This window comes from Bombina bombina, chromosome 4 (genome assembly GCF_027579735.1).
Source record: "Bombina bombina isolate aBomBom1 chromosome 4, aBomBom1.pri, whole genome shotgun sequence".
In the NCBI taxonomy this organism is placed as follows: domain Eukaryota; kingdom Metazoa; phylum Chordata; class Amphibia; order Anura; family Bombinatoridae; genus Bombina; species Bombina bombina.
In genome coordinates this window covers 259,480,440-259,500,893 of record NC_069502.1, presented here as the reverse complement: position 1 = coordinate 259,500,893, position 20,454 = coordinate 259,480,440, and the positions used below count along the sequence as shown (strand labels likewise).

The following is a 20,454-nucleotide window of genomic DNA, read 5'->3' as shown; positions in this document are numbered from 1 at the left end:
GGGAATCCTAACTCTACTCCATGAGTAGCCCTTGGATTTGCACCAATAAAGATATTTACGCCATATCTTATGGTAGAACTTTCTAGTGCCAGGCTTACGTGCCTGAATCAAAGTATCAATGACCGAATCAGAGAACCCCCCCTTACATAAAATCAAGCGTTCAATCTCCAAGCAGTCAGCTGCAGAGAAACTAGATTTGGATGATGGAAGGGTCCCTGAATGAGAAGGTCCTGCCTCAATGAAAGCTTCCACGGTGGCAGAGAGGACATGTCCACCAGATCGGCATACCAAGTCCTGTGAGGCCACGCAGGCGCGATTAGAATTACCGAAGCCCTCTCCTGTTTGATCCGTGCAATCAACCGGGGAAGGAGAGCAAACTTTGGAAACACATAAGCTAGGTTGAACGGCCAAGGCATCTATCAGTTCGGCCTGAGGATCCCTTGACCTGGATCCGTATCTTGGGAGCTTGGCATTCTGACGAGACGCCATCAGATCCAATTCCCCCGGATGAAACGTCTGTCTGCTTAAAAAGTCCACTTCCCAGTTGTCCACTCCAGGAATGTAGATTGCTGACAGATAACAAGAGTGAGCTTCCGCCCATCGAATTATCTTGGATACTTCTGTCATCGTTAAGGAACACCTCGTTCCTCCCTGACTGATGCAAGCCACAGTCGTGATGTTGTCCGACTGAAATCGGATGAATTTGGCCGAAGCCAACTGAGGCCAAGGCTGAAGCGCATTGAATATTGCTCTCAATTCCAGAATATTGATTGGAAGTAGAGACTCCGACCGAGTCCACACCCCCTGAGCCTTCAGGGAATTCCAGACCGCACCCCAGCCTAGTAGACTGGCGTCCGTTGTCACAATCTCCATTCCACTGCCCGAGCATGCACAGTTGTAGTGGTCTGAGATGAAAGCGAGTAAACGGAATGATGTCCATTGCCACCACCATAAATCCAATCACCTCCATGCACTGAGCCACTGATGGTCGAGGATTGGACTGAAGGGCTCGGCATGTATTCAGAATCTTTAACTTTCTGACCTCTGTCAAGAAAATTTTCATGGATATAGAATCTATTAGAGTTCCCAAGAAGGGAACCCTTGTCTGTGGAATTAGTGAACTCTTTTCTAGATTCACCTTCCACCCGTGAGTCCTCAGAAAGGACAGAACCATGTCTTTATGAGATTTTGTCAGATGGTAAGACGACACCTGGATCAGAATATCGTCCACTGCAATGCCCCGCGGCCTGAGAACCGCCAGAAGGGACCCTAGAACCTTTGTGAAGATCCTGGGTGCTGTGGCAAACCCGAAGGGAAGAGCCACGAACTGAAAATGTCTGTCCAGGAAGACAAACCTTAGGAACTGATGATGATCCTTGTGGATAGGAATATGAAGATATGCATCCTTCAAGTCCACGGTAGTCATATATTGACCCTCCTGGATCAATGGTAGAATTGTTTGAATAGTCTCCATCTTGAAGGATGGGACTCTGAGAAACTTGTTTAGACTTTTAGATCTAAAATAGGTCAAAACGTGCCCTCTTTTTTGGGGACCACGAAAAGATTTGAGTAAAACCCCTGCCCCTGTTCCAGTATTGGAACGGGACGAATTACTCCCATAGTAGAGAGGTCTTTTACACTTTTTAGCTGGTCTACAGACAATTGTGAAAGAAGAAACCTCCCCCTTGGGAGAGAATTTTTGAATTCCAGTTGATACCCTTGGGACACGATCTCTCTCCAGTGTCCAGAGGTCCTGAACGTCTCTTTTCCAAGCCTGGATAAAGAAAGTAAGTCTGCCCCCTACTAGATCCGGTCCCGGATCGGGGGCCACCCCTTCATGCTGTCTTGGGAGCAGCAGCGGGCTTCTTGGGTTGTTTACCCTTGTTCCAAACCTGTTTGGTCTCCAGACAGACTTGGCTTGAGCAAAATTCCCTTCCTGTTTAGCGGAAGGAGGAGAGGGGACCCCTTTGAAATTCCGAAAGGATCGAAAATTATTCTGTTTACCCCTCAATTTAGCTGCTTTACCCTGAGGTAGGAGATGACCCTTACCTCCCGTAATGTCAGAAATGATTTCTTTCAAGTCAGGCCCGACTTAGATGACACATCAGCAGACCAAGATTTTAACCATAACCCTCTACGCGCTAAAATGGCAAATCCAGCACTCTTAGCCGCCAATTTGGCAATCTGAAAGGCGGCATCCGTAATAAAAGAATTAGCCAGCTTAAGAGCCTTAATTCTATCTAAAATTTCCTCTAAAGGAGTCTCAGTCTTAAGAGACTCTTCTAAGGCGTCAAACCAGAAGGCCGCCTCAGTTGTAACTGGTACAATGCAGGCCGTCGGTGGTAAAAGAAAACCCTGATGAATAAATAACTTTTTCAGAAGACCCTCCAACTTTTTATCCATAGGGTCTTTGAAAGCACAACTGTCCTTAATAGGAATAGTTGTACGCTTAGCCGGGGTAGATATAGCTCCCTCCACCTTAGGGACTGTTTGCCAAGAGTCCCGGACAGTGTCAGCTATGGGATACATTTTCTTAAAATTAGGAGAAGGTGAGAACGGGATACCCGGTCTTTCCCATTCCCGCGTAATAATTTCCAAGATTCTCTTAGGAACCGGAAAAACATCAGAGTAAGTAGGCACCTCTAAGTATTTGTCCATCTTACACAATTTCTCTGGTGGTACCACAATAGAGTCACAGTCGTCCAGAGTCGCTAAAACCTCCCAAAGTAACAGGCGGAGGTGTTCAAGCTTAAATCTGAAGGACATGACATCCGAATCCGTCTGAGGTAACACACTTCCCGAGTCGGAAAGTTCCCCCTCAGACAGAAGTTCCCTGACCCCCAATTCAGATCCCTGTGAGGGTACCTCGGAAATAGCCATCAAAGTATCAGAAGTCGCAGGATTCAGAGTGGTTTCTGTCCTGCTGCGTTTGCCCTGCAACACTGGCAACTTAGATAAAACCTTTTTTAAGGGTAGATGACATAACTGCAAATGTAAAGTTGAAGAACACAGCCTTACTTGGGTGGGCGTTAAAGGTTGTGACGCTTGGGGAGAAAGTAGCGGCATACCCTGATTCTCATCAGTCTGAGAAGCATCCTTAGACATACTTGCATTAAAGAAAATCTGTTCTTTACATTGTAAGGCCCTTTCAGTACATGAGGGACTAAAAGTAAGAGGGGGTTCCACATTGGCATCTAAACACATAGAACAGGTACTTTCCTGGAGTTTAGACATGTTCAACAGACTAGCAATAGCAATAATAGTCGTTCTTTACTTGATATATTTAACTCTGAAGTCAAATCATATAGTCAAAAATTTTGAAATAAAATGTCTACTGCGCCTTTAAATAATAAAAGCGCAACAATTTTTCTGCTAGCAGTATAACAACGTTTGCAGCAATAAACAGTGCCCTTATGTGCCCAAATTAACTTAACAATACTGCTCCGTTTGTTATGTTATTCTATATACAAATCTTTATCACACTCCAGGCACCTGCACCTCGCCACAGCCCTACTGCGGCGCCTACCTGCCCCCAGACCACACTGATCCTCCGTGAGCAGCGCTCCCAAGTCTCTCTGTACCCCTATGTGTACAAACTGACTTAGGCCACACCGGAGCCCAGTACCTTGCTGCCGATACGGATGATAACTGCGCGGCTGAGTGCTCGAAATTAGGCCCCGCCCACCGTGGGCGTAACTCGAGCTGTACTGAGACCCGCATGGGAAGAAGAAAAAACATGTCGGTTTCCCATACTTAACTATTAAAAATGCCATGTGCCCCTCTTATACACACACTGCCAAGCCAGTTATGATATAATGACAGCCCTTAAGAAGCAAACCGCATCTCCCAGCGTCAGCCCACACAGTATAAGCATAAGTGAAAAACATCACTGCACAAACACATTGATAAGTAATTAAAAGAAAAGGGAATTCCAGGTACACCATTTATATAGTGCATACTGATTACCCCTCCCCAGTTTAGGGAATAATGTCAGCCTGTTCTGATGTATCTAGTCTCCCCAGAAACAAATGACTGAACATACCTCAATGCTGCTTGTAGCATGACACGGTTCTCCACACTGAAGATGTTTCTTTACACTACCTTCAACTGCTCTGTGGGAACCAGCAGGATCTTAGATAATGTTTGCTAAGATCATCAACATCAGGGTAGAAAATAAGATGTCTCCACTCCTCTTGGTAAGTTATTGACTGACGATTTCACACCGAGAAAAATAGTACTCACTGGCACCATTTTAAAATAAAAAACTTCTTGATTGAAGAATCTAAACTAACACCTCACTTTACCTCTTCCTATCACTAACACAGGCAAAGAGAATGACTGGAGTGGGAGGGAAGGGAGGAGCTATATATACAGCTCTGTTGTGGTGCTCTTTGCCGCCTCCTGCTGACCAGGAGGCGTAATCCCATAAGTAAGGATGAAATCCGAGGACTCGTCATATCTTGTAAAAGAAAAGAATTTATCAGGTAAGCAAATTGTGTTTTCTTGCCAAATGGCATAGAGAGTCCATGAATCCATTCCAATTACTAGTGGGAGCCAATACCCAAGCTAGAGGACACAGAATGGAAAGGGAGGTAGATAAAATACAGGCGGACCTTGTATGTATGTATTGGGTACTTGTAAAGCGCGGCTAATCACCCGTTAGGGTCTCAAGGCGCTACTCATTTTATCGACCTTGGAAGGATGAATGGCTGAGTGGACCTCGTCGGGGATCGAACCTGCAACCCTTGGGTTACTACAGCGCTCAGCCACAGTGCCTTAGCATGCTGAGCTATCTGTCCGACTTAACTGAGGGCACCACCGCTTGAAGAACCTTCCTCCCAAAGGAAGCCTCAGCTGAAGCAAAAACATCGAATTTGTTAAATTTAGAGAAAAGTATTCAACGAGGAAAAAGTGGCCCCCTTGCAAATTTGCTCCACAGAAGCCTAGTTTTTAAATGCCCAGGAAGAAGAAACAGCCCTAGTTGAATGAGCCCTAATCCTCTCAGGAGAATGTTGTCCAGCTGTCTCATAAGCCAAACGAATGACATTACACAACCAAAAGGAAAGTAGTAGACGTGGCATTCTGACCCTTACACTTGCCAGCAAACACTACAATAAAGGCAGAAGATTGCCAAAAATCCTTAGTAGCCTGGATATAGAATTTTAGAGCACGAACTACCAACAAATTGTGTAACAGACGTTCTTGAAAAGGAGGAGGATTAGGACAGAACAAAGGAATGGCAATCTCCTTATTGATATTGTGGTCTGAAACCACCTTAGGAAGAAATCCCAATTTCGTATGAAGGACTGCCTTATCTGCATAGAAAATAAGATAAGGGGGATCACACTGTAGAGTTGAAAGCTCTGAGACTCTACGAGCAGAAGAAATAGCTAACAAAAATAAAACCTTCCAAGAAAATAGCTTAATATCAACAGAATGCATAGGCTCAAACGGCACCTGCTCCAGAACCCGAAGAACAAGGTTAAGGCTCAGCGACCGGTTTGAACACAGGCCTGAACAAAAGACTAAACATCAGGTAAGTCGGGCAAACGTTAATGTAACAGAACAGAAAAGGCAGAAATACTGACAAACCTTTCTTCAGACCCTCCTGGAGAAAAGACAAAATACGGGGAACTTTACTTTACGCCAAGGAAAACCCAGAGATTCACACCAGGAAATGTATGTGTGCCAAACCTTATGGTAAATTTTGCGAGTAACCGGCTTACGAGCCTGGCTCAAGGTGTCAACCTTTTCAGAAAAACCTTGTCTAAAAAACAAAACTGGGCGTTCAATCTCCATGCAGTCAGCTTCAGAGAATCTGAGCAATTAGAATCACCGAAGCCTGCTCCTGTTTGATATGGGCTATCACCCGAGGAAGGAGGGCAAACGGTGGAAACGGATCCCATGGGACTGCTAGAGCGTCTACCAGAACTGCTTGCGGATCCTTTGATATGGATCCGTATCTAGGAAGCTTGGTGTTTAGACGAGACGTCATCAAGTCCAACTCTGGAACCCCCCACCTGAGGGTTATCAATGAGAATACCTCCAGCCAAAAAAGCCCCTAGAACCTTTGTAAAGATTTGGGGGGCTTTGGCTAGGCCGAAAGGCAGGGCTACAAATTGGAAGTTTGTTCTTTATTAGTTAAGATGCAAAGAGGAATTAACACCTTGAGTGCTTGTGTCCTCTTGCCAAAGAAGTCTGAACAAAACTCTGAATATCAGGAAGATTAGCAATATTCTAGTGAAAAAAAAAAAAAAACGGAAAATGGCTAAATCTGACCCTTTAAGAGCTGACAGATAAACCTTTATCCAAACCATCCTGAAGAAATTGAAGTAGTGCCAGCTAAAATCATGCTCCTCACACCAAGAAATAAAGGCCTAACCTTGTGATAAATCTTCTATGTCAAAGATTTACAGGCCTGAATCAGTCTCAATGACAGAATCAGAAAGACCTCTGTATAAGAACTAATCGTTCAATCTCCAAGGCATCAAGCTTAGATATATAAGATCCTGATAAAAAGCAGTCCTTGAGACAGAAGATTGTGGCGTATAGGAAGAGGCCACGGAAGACAACTGGACATCTGTACCAGATCTGCAAACTAAGTTCTTCAAGGCCACGCTGGAGCAATCAGAATTACTGTGGGGACTTCCTGTTTTATCCTATCACTCTTGGCAATATAACAAAAGGAGGAAAAATGTAAGATAGATGAAACAACCAAAGAGCTACTAAAGCATCCACAAAATCTGCCTGAGGATCACTGGACCTCAAAGTATCTGGGAAGCTTGTTGTTTAATCGAGAAGTCACCAGATCTATTTCACGAAAGACCCTATAGATCCACAATCTGACTGAAATCTTTCAGGTGAAGAGACCACTCCCATGGATGAAGAGATTGCGACTGAGAAAATCTAGTTCCTAATTGCTCACCCCTGGAATATGCACTGCAGAGATTGTACCAAGATTGTTCTCTGACCAAGTCAAAGTCCAGAACAAAATCATCATCGCCAGGAAAGGGCCCTGAAAATTGAATGAAGTTCCAGAACATTTATTGGCCACCTCGTCTTCTGAGGAAAATAAACTCCCCGTGCTCTCTGGGACCCCCAGACTGCACCCCAACCCGAAAGACTTGCATCTGTTGTGATCACAGTCCAATTTGAACAAAGGATGATCCTAGAACAATGGACTGATGACGTATCCACCAGGAAAGGGATTGCCTTGCTCTGAAATCCAGAAGTATTTCCTGAGATAGAAGAGAATAATTCTGCACCAGTGACTTAGCATATAAAGCTGGAGAGGTCTCATATTAAACCGAGCAAAAAGAATAGCATCTGATGCTGCTATTATAAGACCTAACACCTCCATGCAAAGAGCTACAGAGGGAAAAGAAACTGACTAAAGATTTGAACAAGCTGAGAGTAACTTCAGCATCCTGTGACCCGTTTAGTCTCAAGGAGACTGAATCTATTATGACACCTAGGACAGTAACCCTTGATAGAGGAGAAAGAAAACTAATTGGTAAATTGATTCTCCAGCCATGCTCTTAAAGAAACGATAAGAGTCTGTCTGTATAATATACTGCTAAATGTAAAGATAGAGTCTGTAAAGGTAAAGGAACCACTTAAACACTGATAAGAGAGCTCCCAGAATGTTTGTAAAAATTCTGGGAAAAGTAGCCAGACCAAATAGAAAAGCAACAAATTGAAAGTGCTTGTCTGGGAATGTGGACATAAAATGCCCCTGTTGAACAAGAGGCAGATTAGTCCGAATTGTTATTATCTTGAAAGTAGGAACCCTGAGAAACTTGTTTAAAGTCTTTAAATATAGAACAGGCTGTAGGTCCCCTACTCCTTGGGAACAATCAAGAGGTTGGAATAAAACCCCCAACCCTGTTTCAAGTTTGGAACTGGGACTATTTCTCCCATAGATTCCATATCTATGAGACGGAAAAAAGGCTCATGCATTTACAGAATTCTTTGGAACATGAGACAGAGAAAACTCCCCCTGGGGGAGCCTCAATTTAAAACAAAATCTGTATCCCTGGAAAACTATATTTAGAACTATGGATCTTGAACAGATTGAGACCAAGCCCCTGAAAATGCATACGCTGCGCCTTACCAGAAGCTCTGAATCGGGGGCCGTACATTCATGCTGACGTAGTAGAGGAGACAGATTTCTTAGACTGTTCCAATTAAAATTTGGCTTTCAAGAAAATCTGTAAGAGCCCTGTTTTTGAGTGGAAAAGGATGACTTTTGGTTCCTTTTGATTGACGAAAGGAAGAAAAAAACGGTTAGAAGCCCTGACTTCTTGTGCTGGGGAGAAAAGCACCTTTATCTCCAGTCACAGTAGAAATAATAGCATCCAGACAAGGCTCAACCACGATTTTACCTTGAAAAGGAAGGGACCAAAAGTCTTGACTTAAAAACCACAAGGCCCTCCTGGTGATAACTGCTAATGACATTTTTGACATTAAAAATCCTAATAATGTCAACAACAGTATCATAAATTAAAGCATTAGCTGACCTTAAAAGTCTCACAATTTCACCAGTGGACTCATCTGAAAACTGTTTAGATAAGCTATCACACCAGCACAAGCAATACTAAGCAATACAAGTTGCTGGCCTAAAAAGAAAGGCTTTTCAGCAGGCAGGTTTTCTGTGAAAAGACTAACTTTCTATCCATAGGGTTGTTAAAAGAGGTACTATCCTCAAGAGGAATTGGGGATATTTATACTTCAGCTAAACATACAACATCTACCTTAGGGATAGTTTCCCAAAGCTCTATGTTAGAATCATATAATGATTCTAACATAGAAAAAAATATAATTTTAAAGTTGGATTAAAGGGGTTACCATGCTTAGGCAACTCTCTAGAATTTATTGTAGACATAGCATCAGGAACCGTAAAAACCTCCAGCGAGTTAGCAGTAGGTTTAAAAATCAAAATTTGCAGATTTGTTCTCAGGAACCTTAGAATCCTGAACCCCTAAGGAACATAATACTTCTCTTAAACTTCTATTAAAAGAGAACGAAGATGTTCATGCTTAAAAGGGACAGATTACTTGATTTTTTTTAGTGCTTAAAAAGATAGATAACGCCGTTACTACCCATACCCCAGCTATGCACAACCAACAATGTTATATTAATATACTTTGTAACCTCTAAACCTGTCTGTTTCTAAGCCCCTGCAGGTGGCCTCTTATCTCAGTGCATTTAATTTGCTTTTCACAACCAGACAGTGCTAGTTCATGTGTCATATATATAACATTGCGCTCCCTCCTGTGGAGTTATGCAGGAACCAGTACCAATTGGCTAAAATTCAAGTTTGTAAAAAGCACTGAGATAAGGGGGCAGTCTGCAGAGGCTTAGATACAAGGTAATCAGAGGTAAAAAGTGTATTGATATAACCGTGTTGGTTATGCAAAACTGGGCAATGGATAATAAAGGGATTATCTATCTTTTAAAAAAAATATTCTGGTGTAGACTGTCCCTTTAAAAAGATAGATAACTCCTTTAATACCCATTCTCCAGCTTTGCATAACCAACACTGTTATATTAATATACTTTATAACCTCTAAGTTTGCCTGTTTCTAAGCCACAGCAATCCACCCCATATCTCAGTGATTTTTAAATATTATACTGCTAAACAGTAAAGTAAGTAGAAGTAAAAATTATTATTATATTAATATAATTGTTGGTTATGCAAAACTAGGGATTTGGTAAAAAAAGAAAATGTATGCTAATCTGATAAATATATTTCTTTTTTGACACGATGAGTCCACGGATCATCTCAATTACTAATGGGATATTCACCTCCTGGTCAGCAGGAGGCGGCAAAGAGCACCACAGCAGAGCTGTTAAATAGCTCCTCCCTCCCCTCCCACTCCAGTCATTCGACAGAAGTTAGGAAGGAAAAGCCAAGGTGCAGAGGTGTCTGAAGTTTACACTAACCCATAACCTGTCTAAAAGAACAGGGTGGGCCGTGGACTCGTGTAAAAAACGAAATAAATTTATCAGGTAAGCATAAATTTTCTTTTCATTAAGACACAATGAGTCCACGGATCATCTCAATTACTAATGGGATTCAATACCCAACCTAGAGTACACAGATGATACGGGAGGGACAAGACAGGATACCTAAACGGAAGGCACCACTGCTTGAAGAACCTTTCTCCCAAAAACAGCCTCAGCCGAAGCAAAAGTGTCAAATTTGTAAAACTTTGAAAAAGTGTGAAGAAAGGACTAAGTTGCAGCCTTGCAAATCTGTTCCACAGAAGCTTCATTTTTGAATGCCCATGAGGAAGCAACAGCCCTAGTGGAATGAGCCGTAACCCTTTCAGGAGGCTGCTGTCCAGCAGACTCATATGCAAAACGTATAATGCTCTTAAGCAAGAAAGAAAGAGAAGTAGCCGTAGCTTTCTGACCCTTACGTTTACCCGAGAACACCACAAACAAAGAAGAAGACTGACGAAAGTCCTTAGTCGCCTGTAGGTAAAACTTTAAAGCACGGACCATGTCCAAATTGTGCAAAAGTCTTTCCTTCTTATAAGAAGGATTAGGACACAAAGAAGTCACAACAATCTCCTGATTAATGTTCTGATCAGAAACAACCTTAGGAAGAAATCCTAATTTTGTACGCAAAACAACCTTATCTGCACGAAAAATAAGATTAGGAGACTCACACTGCAATGCTGAGAGTTCAGATACTCTGAGAGCAGAAGAAATAGCCACCAGAAATAAAACCTTCCAAGATAACAACTTAATATCTAAGGAATGCATAGGCTCAAACGGAACTCCTTAAAGAACATTGAGAACTAAATTAAGACTCCATGGAGGAGTAACTGGTCTGAACACAGGCCTGATTCTGACCAAAGCCTGTCAAAAAGACTTAACATCTGGAACATCCGCCAGACGTTTGTGTAACAGTATAGACAACGCTGAGATTTGACCCTTCAAAGAACTCATTGATAAACCCTTCTCCAGTCCTTCCTGGAGAAAAGACAAAATCCTAGGAATCTTAAAGGGACACAAGTCAAAATTAAACTTCATGATTCAGATACAGCATGCAATTTTAAACAACTTTCCAATTTATTTCCATTAACAAAATGTGCACTTTTTATATTTACACTTTTTGAGTCACCAACTCCTACTGAGCATGTGCAAGAATTCACAGCATATACGTATATGCATTTGTGATTGGCTGATGGCTGTCACATGATACAGGGGGAGTGGAAAAAGATATAACTTTGCAATTTATTTAACAAAAATCTACTCATTTCAAGTTCAGACTAAGTGCTATTCCATTGTCTTTTTATCATGCATTTGTTGATTATGCAACGCTACAGTGTTGACTGGTCCTTTAACTCTACTCCATGAGTAGCCATTTGATTCACACCCCTAAAGATATTTATACCAAATCTTATGATAAATTCTTTTAGTTACAGGCTTACAAGCCTGAATCATGGTCTCTATGACCGAATCAGAAAACCCTCGTTTGGATAAAATCAAGCGTTCAATCTCCAAGCAGTCAGCTTCAGAGAATCTAGATTTGGGTGAAGGAAGGGCCCCTGAATCAGAAGGTCCTTGCGCAACGGAAGTCTCCAAAGAGGTAGAGACGACATCTCCACCAGGTCTGCATACCAAATCCTGCGAGGCCAGGCCGGTGCTATGAGCATCACTGAGGCCTTCTCCTGTTTGATCTGGGCGATTACTTGAGGAAGAAGAGCAAACGGAGGAAACAGGTATGCTAGATTGAAGGTCCAAGGAGCCGCCAGGGCATCTATTAGCTCCGCCCGAGGATCCCTGGATCTTGACCCGTACCTCGGGAGCTTGGCATTCTGCCTGGATGCCATGAGATCTAACTCCGGCTGACCCCACTTGAGTATCAAACTGGAGAACACTTCCAGATGGAGTTCCCACTCCCCCGGATGAAAATTCTGTCTGCTTAGAAAATCCACCTCCCAGTTGTCCACCCCTGGGATGTGGATTGCCGACAGACAACAAGAATGGGTCTCCGCCCACTGAATTATTTTGGCAACCTCTGTCATCGCCAAGGAACTCCTTGTTCCTCCTTGATGATTGATGTAGGCCACTGATGTTATGTTGTCCGACTGGAGCCTGACAAACTGTGCCGAGGCTAACTGGGGCCAGGCCAGGAGAGCATTGTAGATTGCTCTCAATTCCAGAATGTTTATGGGCAAAAAGGACACTGTCTGAGACCATATTCCCTGAGCCTTCAGGGAACCCCAGACTGCTCCCCACCCTAGAAGACTGGCATCTGTTGTCACAATCACCCAGGATGGTCTGCGAAAGCACGTACCCTGGGAGAGACGATCCAGAGACAACCACCAATGAAGCAAATCCCTTGTCTCCTGCTCCAACAGAAGCCGAGGGGACAAGTTCGAATAATCTCCGTTCCATTGTTTCAGAATGTCTAACTGCAAAGCCCTGAGATGAAAGCGAGCAAACGGGACGATGTCCATTGCCGCCACCATCAGTCCGATTAACTCCATGCACTGAGCCACTGAAGGACGTGGAGAAGACTGAAGGGCTAGACAAGTATCGATAATCTTTGATTTCCTGACATCTGTCAGATAAATCTTCATAGACAGAGAGTCTATTATGGTTCCTAGAAAAGTCACTCTTGTGTGTGGGACTAAGGAACTCTTTTCTAAATTCACCTTCCAGCCGTGTGATCTTAGGAAGGACAACACCAAGTCCGTGTGAGATTTTGCTAGCTGAAAGGATGGCGCCTGAACTAGAATATAGTCCAGATAAGGTGCCACTGCAATGCCCTTTGAACGAAGCACTGCCAGCAGAGATCCCAGAACCTTTTTGAAGATTCTTGGGGCTGTGGCAAGCCCGAAAGGAAGAGTAACAAACTGGTAATGTCTAAAAAGGCAAACCTTAAGAACTTGTGATGATCCCTGTGAATGGGAACATGCAGATACACGTCCTTTAAGTCCACTGTTGACCCTCTTGGATCAATGGAAGAATGGAACAAATAGTCTCCATTTTGAAGGACGGTACCTTGAGAAACTGGTTTAGACTCTTGAGGTCTAGGATTGGCCTAAAAGTTCCCTCTTTTTTGGGAACCACAAACAGATTGGAATAAAATCCCAGTCCCTGTTCTTGAATTGGGACGGGAACAATCAATCCCAGAGCGCAGAGGTCTTTTACACAATGTAAGAACGCCTCTCTCTTTGTCTGGTCTGCAGATAATCTCGAAATTAGAAACCTGCCTCTGGGAGGAAAAACTTTGAATTCCAGTTTGTATCCCTGTGCCACTATTTCTATAGCCCAGGGATCCCTGAACGTCCCGAACCCAGGCTTGAACGAAGAAGGAAAGTCTGCCCCCTACCAGATCCGGTCCCGGATCGGGGGCATGACCTTCATGCTGTCTTGGAATCACTGACCGGCTTCTTGGACTGCTTTCCCTTGTTCCAAGACTGGCTGGGTCTCCAAGTAGGTTTAGCCTGTTCCTGCTTAGAGGAAGAAGAGGAAGAGATTCCTTTGAAATTTCGAAAGGAACGAAAACTGCTCTGTCGTCCCTTTTGTCCATTTCTTTTATCTTGATGGAGAAGATGACCCTTACCTCCCATGATATCAGAAATAATCTCCTTCAATTCCGGACCAAACAAGATCTTCACCTTGTAAGGAATAGCTAAGAGCTTCGACTTAGAAGAAACATCTGCAGACCAAGGCTTTAACCATAAGGCCCTGCGGGCTAGGATAGAGAAACTGGAAATTTTAGCTCCCAATTTGATAACTTGAAGGGAAGTGTCTGAAATAAAGGCATTAGCTAGCTTAAGAGCTTTAATTCTGTCTTGGATCTCATCCAAAGAAGTTTCTGTCCTGAGGGCCTCAGACAGTGCATCAAACCAATATGCCGCCGGACTGGTAACGGTGATTATGCACACCGCCGGTTGCCACTGCAGACCCTGGTGCACATAAATCTTTTTGAGTAACCACTCTAACTTCTTATCCATCGGATCCTTAAAGGCACAGCTATCCTCTATGGCAATAGTAGTTCTCTTGGCTAAGGTGGAAACAGCTCCTTCTACCTTAGGAACAGTTTGCCAAGCCTCTCTAACTGAATCGGCTAGTGGAAACATCTTCTTGAAAATAGGAGAGGGAGAGAAAGGAATGCCCGGTTTCTCCCATTCCTTAGCAATGATTTCAGAGGCTATCTTAGGGACTGGAAAGACATCCGTGAAGGAAGGAACCTCAAAATATCTGTCTAGTTTACTAGACTTCGGAGGAACAACCACCACCGTGGAGTCAATATCATCTAGGGTAATTAGAACCTCTCTAAGTAAAAGACGAAGGTGGTCTAATTTAAACCTAAAAGATACCATCTCCGAGTCTGTCAATGGCAAAATATCCTCTGAATCTGAGACTTCACCTTCAGATGCTAGAGCGTTAACCTCTTCTTCAGGTCGGTGATTAGAGACTTCCGAAAAAGCCACAACTGCACCAGAAACCTCGCTGACTGCAGGAATGGTCTTCCTCTTGCGATTGTCTTGCAACATTGGAAAGGCAGACAAAGCATCAGAAAAAGTAAATAAGAAAAAAAGTGTATAAAAAACTATACACAACAGAGCGCTGTTAGTTCTTACTATAGAAATAAATCATATATCACAAAAAAATAAATTAAGTGCTACTAAATCAAATCAAATAATAAACAAATAGCATATGAAGTCCATGCAAACTTGTAAAACGTTCAATAAGAACAGTTATAAGGTAATATTATGATAAAACAAGGCCTATATTGATAGTCCTGCAGCTCCTCTAAGACAGGGTAACTTCAATGTTCCCAAAATAAAATGCACTGAAAAATAAAAGAGGAGAGAAGCGCGGACTCAAGTGTAGCTATAAACTTTAATCATAATAACACATGAGATACTAAAAACTCACAAGATGAAGATATAAATGTGCCCAACAATACAGACTCCCAATGAAGAAAGTTCCACAAGCGGGTACACACGAATCTGTTTAGCCTCCAGGCGTTCCGCCAGGACGCCAGCAGATAAAGCACCGTTAGTGTGTAACAAGTCCAGTCACTCAAACTGTATAGGTCCTTCCGACGGCGATCAATCCAGCTCTGCAGTAGCAAGAGGATCACGCCCTCGGACGTTACCAATAGAAACCCGCGTATGCTAGGAATCTACAGCTGCCTCATAGGGACATATGGAGGTTGCAAAATTCAGTGTGTTTTGTCCCGATCGATGGGATTTGTTACACACTAATGGTGCTTTTTCTGCTGGCGTTCTGGCGGAGCAGCTGGAGGCTAAACAGATTCGTGTGTACACGCTTGTGGAACTTTCTTCATTGGGAGTCTGTATTGTTGGGCGCATTTATATCTTCATCTTGTGAGTTTTTAGTATTTCATGTGTTATATGATTAAAGTTTATAGCTACACTTGAGTCCGCGCTTCTCTCCTCTTATTTTTCATTGTATCAGAAATAGTAGACTACATGAGAGAGGCTATGTTCTGTAATGAAATCCCAGAAGGGACTACAGCTGAAGCTCAGGACACTGCTGGTGGGGGTGTTAATTTTTGGGACGCTTGGGGAGAAAGCTGCGGCATAAATTGACCCTCATCAGAAGACTCTTGGACAACATCTGCCTGAGAGGAGAAAAATTGAAAAATATTAGCAAAAGAAAACTATAAAAAAAAAAACGTTACTGTCCCTTTAAATACAAACGGTTTTCCTATTTTACTGCAAAGTGTCAGACCTTTCCTCTAAGTAAAACCGTCAGATAATTGTACCCCTACATGAACCTCTGCACCCTGCTGAGGTGCTCCTAGCGTGCTAGCAAGACACCTGGTCTCCTTCAGATGATCCGTTCTGTCACACCTCAATGTCAGCAAACTGTCCAGACCAGGATTAACGTATCTGTACTAGAACCGCATGAAAACTATTACATGCCGCTCGAGAAAAGATCAACAACTTGCACAGACAAATGTTGCACTAGTATCTTCATAAAAACAGCGCTCTACAGAGTGGCGCGCAAATGCAGGAAGTACCGCCCATCATAGACGTAGCCAATGTCTAATAACTTTCCCTCCGGGAAAAAACATAGTGAAACCACCGGAGCCCTCCATAACATGTGAATAAATCAACATAACTCCAGCCCCAGTGCTTGTTATATACCACTGCCCACATACTTTCACACCTGAAAGCACAAAATGTCCCAAACATAAAAGGTTTCTGTCATTAACCCCTTATGCTCCTGAGTGCTATTTTGTAATAAATATACTAAGACTCCTTATGCCCCAGAAAGGTAGCACTTACCTTAACACTGCCTGGCAGCAAGGCAGCTCCCAAGCTTGAGAGGTCCTCTCCCTCACATTGGCCTGAGAATGAAAAAAAAAAATGCTGAGTTAGTGAGTGCCTCAGACTGAAGGATATAGGGCAGCACAAATATGGGAGGTGCAGTGAGAATTATGTCCCACAAGTTCCCATTGCTCTAAAGCCACCAAAGCTCTACTGTAGAGATTGATATGGACTAACGCTACACCCTAGGAAAAAGCAGCACACTCTGGCACGAATCTAAACTAACACCTTACTTTACCTCTTCCTATCACTAACGTAGGCAAAGAGTATTACTGGGGTGGGAGGGAAGGGAGGAGCTATTTAATAGCTCTGCTGTGGTGCTCTTTGCCTCCTCCTGCTGACCAGGAGGTGATTATCCCATTAGTAATTGAGATGATCCGTGGACTCATCGTGTCTTAAAAATGAAAGGGATTTTTTTATCTTTTTAAATAATAACTATTTTCAAGTAGACTGTCCCTTTAATTGCTACTCTCTCATATACCCAACAGAAAACTATGTACTTTTAACAATTTCAGTTTAAAAAAAAACAAAAAAAACTTAAAAACCCTGATAAATGCAGCCTTGGTACTATTTCTGGCAGAAATATAGTATATCAATACATACTTCTTCTTGTTGCTGGTGTTCCCTCTCTTCCTCAAGCTTCTGTATTTCTGCTAAGGACAGGGCTGACTGGGAAGTCCCTCCTGAACTGGCCTGCTGCCCCCATGTGGACGAAGTTGGAAGCTGAAAACATATATATGAAGGAAAAAAATGGTTAGCCATCTAGAATCTTAGACAAAAGTACAATACTGCTACAAAAACAAAATGTATGCTTACCTGATAAATTTCTTTCTTTCTGGATATGGTGAGTCCACTGCTTGAGTAATTACTGTTAAGAATATCACTCCTGGCCAGCAGGAGGAGGCAAAGAGCACTACAGTTAAACTGCTAAGTATCACTCCCATACCCACAACCCCCAGTCATTCGACCGAAGGAAAATGGAGAAAAAGAAGTAACACAAGGTGTAGAGGTGCCTGAGGTTATAGTCAAAAGAACAATAAAGGGTGGGACCGTGGACTCACCATATCTGGAAATAAATAAATTTATCAGGTAAGCATACATTTTGTTTTTCTTTCCTAAGACATGAGTAATTACTGTTGGGAACCAATGCCCAAACTAAAGAACGCAGATAAATAGGGAGGGACAAGACAGGCAGTCCTAAACAGAAGGCACCACTGCTTGAAGAAGCCTCAGCCGAGGCAAAAGTATCACATTTGGAAAACTTGGAAAAACAGAATTTATGTTTAACTGAAAAAATTACTTTCTCCAACGGTGTGTCCGGTCCACGGCGTCATCCTTACTTGTGGGATATTCTCTTCCCCAACAGGAAATGGCAAAGAGCCCAGCAAAGCTGGTCACATGATCCCTCCTAGGCTCCGCCTACCCCAGTCATTCGACCGACGTTAAGGAGGAATATTTGCATAGGAGAAACCATATGATACCGTGGTGACTGTAGTTAAAGAAAATAAATTATCAGACCTGATTAAAAAACCAGGGCGGGCCGTGGACCGGACACACCGTTGGAGAAAGTAATTTATCAGGTAAACATAAATTCTGTTTTCTCCAACATAGGTGTGTCCGGTCCACGGCGTCATCCTTACTTGTGGGAACCAATACCAAAGCTTTAGGACACGGATGAAGGGAGGGAGCAAATCAGGTCACCTAAATGGAAGGCACCACGGCTTGCAAAACCTTTCTCCCAAAAACAGCCTCAGAAGAAGCAAAAGTATCAAACTTGTAAAATTTGGTAAAAGTGTGCAGTGAAGACCAAGTCGCTGCCCTACATATCTGATCAACAGAAGCCTCGTTCTTGAAGGCCCATGTGGAAGCCACAGCCCTAGTGGAATGAGCTGTGATTCTTTCAGGAGGCTGCCGTCCGGCAGTCTCGTAAGCCAATCTGATGATGCTTTAATCCAAAAAGAGAGAGAGGTAGAAGTTGCTTTTTGACCTCTCCTTTTACCAGAATAAACAACAAACAAGGAAGATGTTTGTCTAAAATCCTTTGTAGCATCTAAATAGAATTTTAGAGCGCGAACAACATCCAAATTGTGCAACAAACGTTTCTTCTTCGAAACTGGTTTCGGGCACAAAGAAGGCACGACTATCTCCTGGTTAATGTTTTTGTTAGAAACAACTTTTGGAAGAAAACCAGGTTTAGTACGTAAAACCACCTTATCTGCATGGAACACCAGATAAGGAGGAGAACACTGCAGAGCAGATAATTCTGAAACTCTTCTAGCAGAAGAAATTGCAACCAAAAACAAAACTTTCCAAGATAATAACTTAATATCAACGGAATGTAAGGGTTCAAACGGAACCCCCTGAAGAACTGAAAGAACTAAGTTGAGACTCCAAGGAGGAGTCAAAGGTTTGTAAACAGGCTTGATTCTAACCAGAGCCTGAACAAAGGCTTGAACATCTGGCACAGCTGCCAGTTTTTTGTGGAGTAACACAGACAAGGCAGAAATCTGTCCCTTCAAGGAACTTGCAGATAATCCTTTCTCCAATCCTTCTTGAAGAAAGGATAGAATCTTAGGAATCTTTACCTTGTCCCAAGGGAATCCTTTAGATTCACACCAACAGATATATTTTTTCCATATTTTGTGGTAAATTTTTCTAGTTACAGGCTTTCTGGCCTGAACAAGAGTATCAATAACAGAATCTGAGAACCCTCGTTTTGATAAGATCAAGCGTTCAATCTCCAAGCAGTCAGCTGGAGTGAGACCAGATTCGGATGTTCGAACGGACCTTGAACAAGAAGGTCTCGTCTCAAAGGTAGCTTCCATGGTGGAGCCGATGACATATTCACCAGATCTGCATACCAAGTCCTGCGTGGCCACGCAGGAGCTATCAAGATCACCGACGCCCTCTCCTGATGGATCCTGGCTACCAGCCTGGGGATGAGAGGAAACGGCGGGAATACATAAGCTAGTTTGAAGGTCCAAGGTGCTACTAGTGCATCTACTAGAGTCGCCTTGGGATCCCTGGATCTGGACCCGTAGCAAGGAACCTTGAAGTTCTGACGAGAGGCCATCAGATCCATGTCTGGAATGCCCCACAGTTGAGTAATTTGGGCAAAGATTTCCGGATGGAGTTCCCACTCCCCCGGATGTAATGTCTGACGACTCAGAAAATCCGCTTCCCAATTTTCCACTCCTGGGATGTGGATTGCAGACAGGTGGCAGGAGTGAATCTCCGCCCATTGAATGATTTTGGTCACTTCTTCCATCGCCAGGGAACTCCTTGTTCCCCCCTGATGGTTGATGTACGCAACAGTCGTCATGTTGTCTGATTGAAACCGTATGAACTTGGCCTTTGCTAGCTGAGGCCAAGCCCGGAGAGCATTGAATATCGCTCTCAGTTCCAGAATATTTATCGGTAGAAGAGATTCTTCCCGAGACCAAAGACCCTGAGCTTTCAGGGATCCCCAGACCGCGCCCCAGCCCATCAGACTGGCGTCGGTCGTGACAATGACCCACTCTGGTCTGCGGAAGGTCATCCCTTGTGACAGATTGTCCAGGGACAGCCACCAACGGAGTGAGTCTCTGGTCCTCTGATTTACTTGTATCTTCGGAGACAAGTCTGTATAGTCCCCAATCCACTGACTGAGCATGCACAGTTGTAATGGTCTTAGATGGATGCGCGCAAAAGGAACTATGTCCATTGCCGCTACCATCAAACCTATTACTTCCATGCACTGCGCTATGGAAGGAAGAGGAACAGAATGAAGTGTTTGACAAGAGTTTAGAAGTTTTGTTTTTCTGGCCTCTGTCAGAAAAATCCTCATTTCTAAGGAGTCTATTATTGTTCCCAAGAAGGGAACCCTTGTTGACGGAGATAGAGAACTCTTTTCTACGTTCACTTTCCATCCGTGAGATCTGAGAAAGGCCAGGACTATGTCCGTGTGAGCCTTTGCTTGAGGAAGGGACGACGCTTGAATCAGAATGTCGTCCAAGTAAGGTACTACTGCAATGCCCCTTGGTCTTAGCACCGCTAGAAGGGACCCTAGTACCTTTGTGAAAATCCTTGGAGCAGTGGCTAATCCGAAAGGAAGTGCCACGAACTGGTAATGCTTGTCCAG

General features: G+C 43.3%; 1 protein-coding gene across 3 annotated transcripts in view; it reads right to left on the bottom strand.

Moving 5' to 3' along the window:
• The window catches only part of LOC128656174 (GRB10-interacting GYF protein 2), a 556,473-nt gene that overhangs the window by 19,984 nt on the left and 516,035 nt on the right, over window positions 1-20,454 (bottom strand). For all 3 annotated transcript variants that reach the window (XM_053709919.1, XM_053709921.1, XM_053709920.1), the window contains exon 16: window positions 16,938-17,057. In XM_053709919.1, the coding sequence (XP_053565894.1) occupies window positions 16,938-17,057 (120 nt within the window). The remainder of the gene's footprint in view (window positions 1-16,937; window positions 17,058-20,454) is intronic.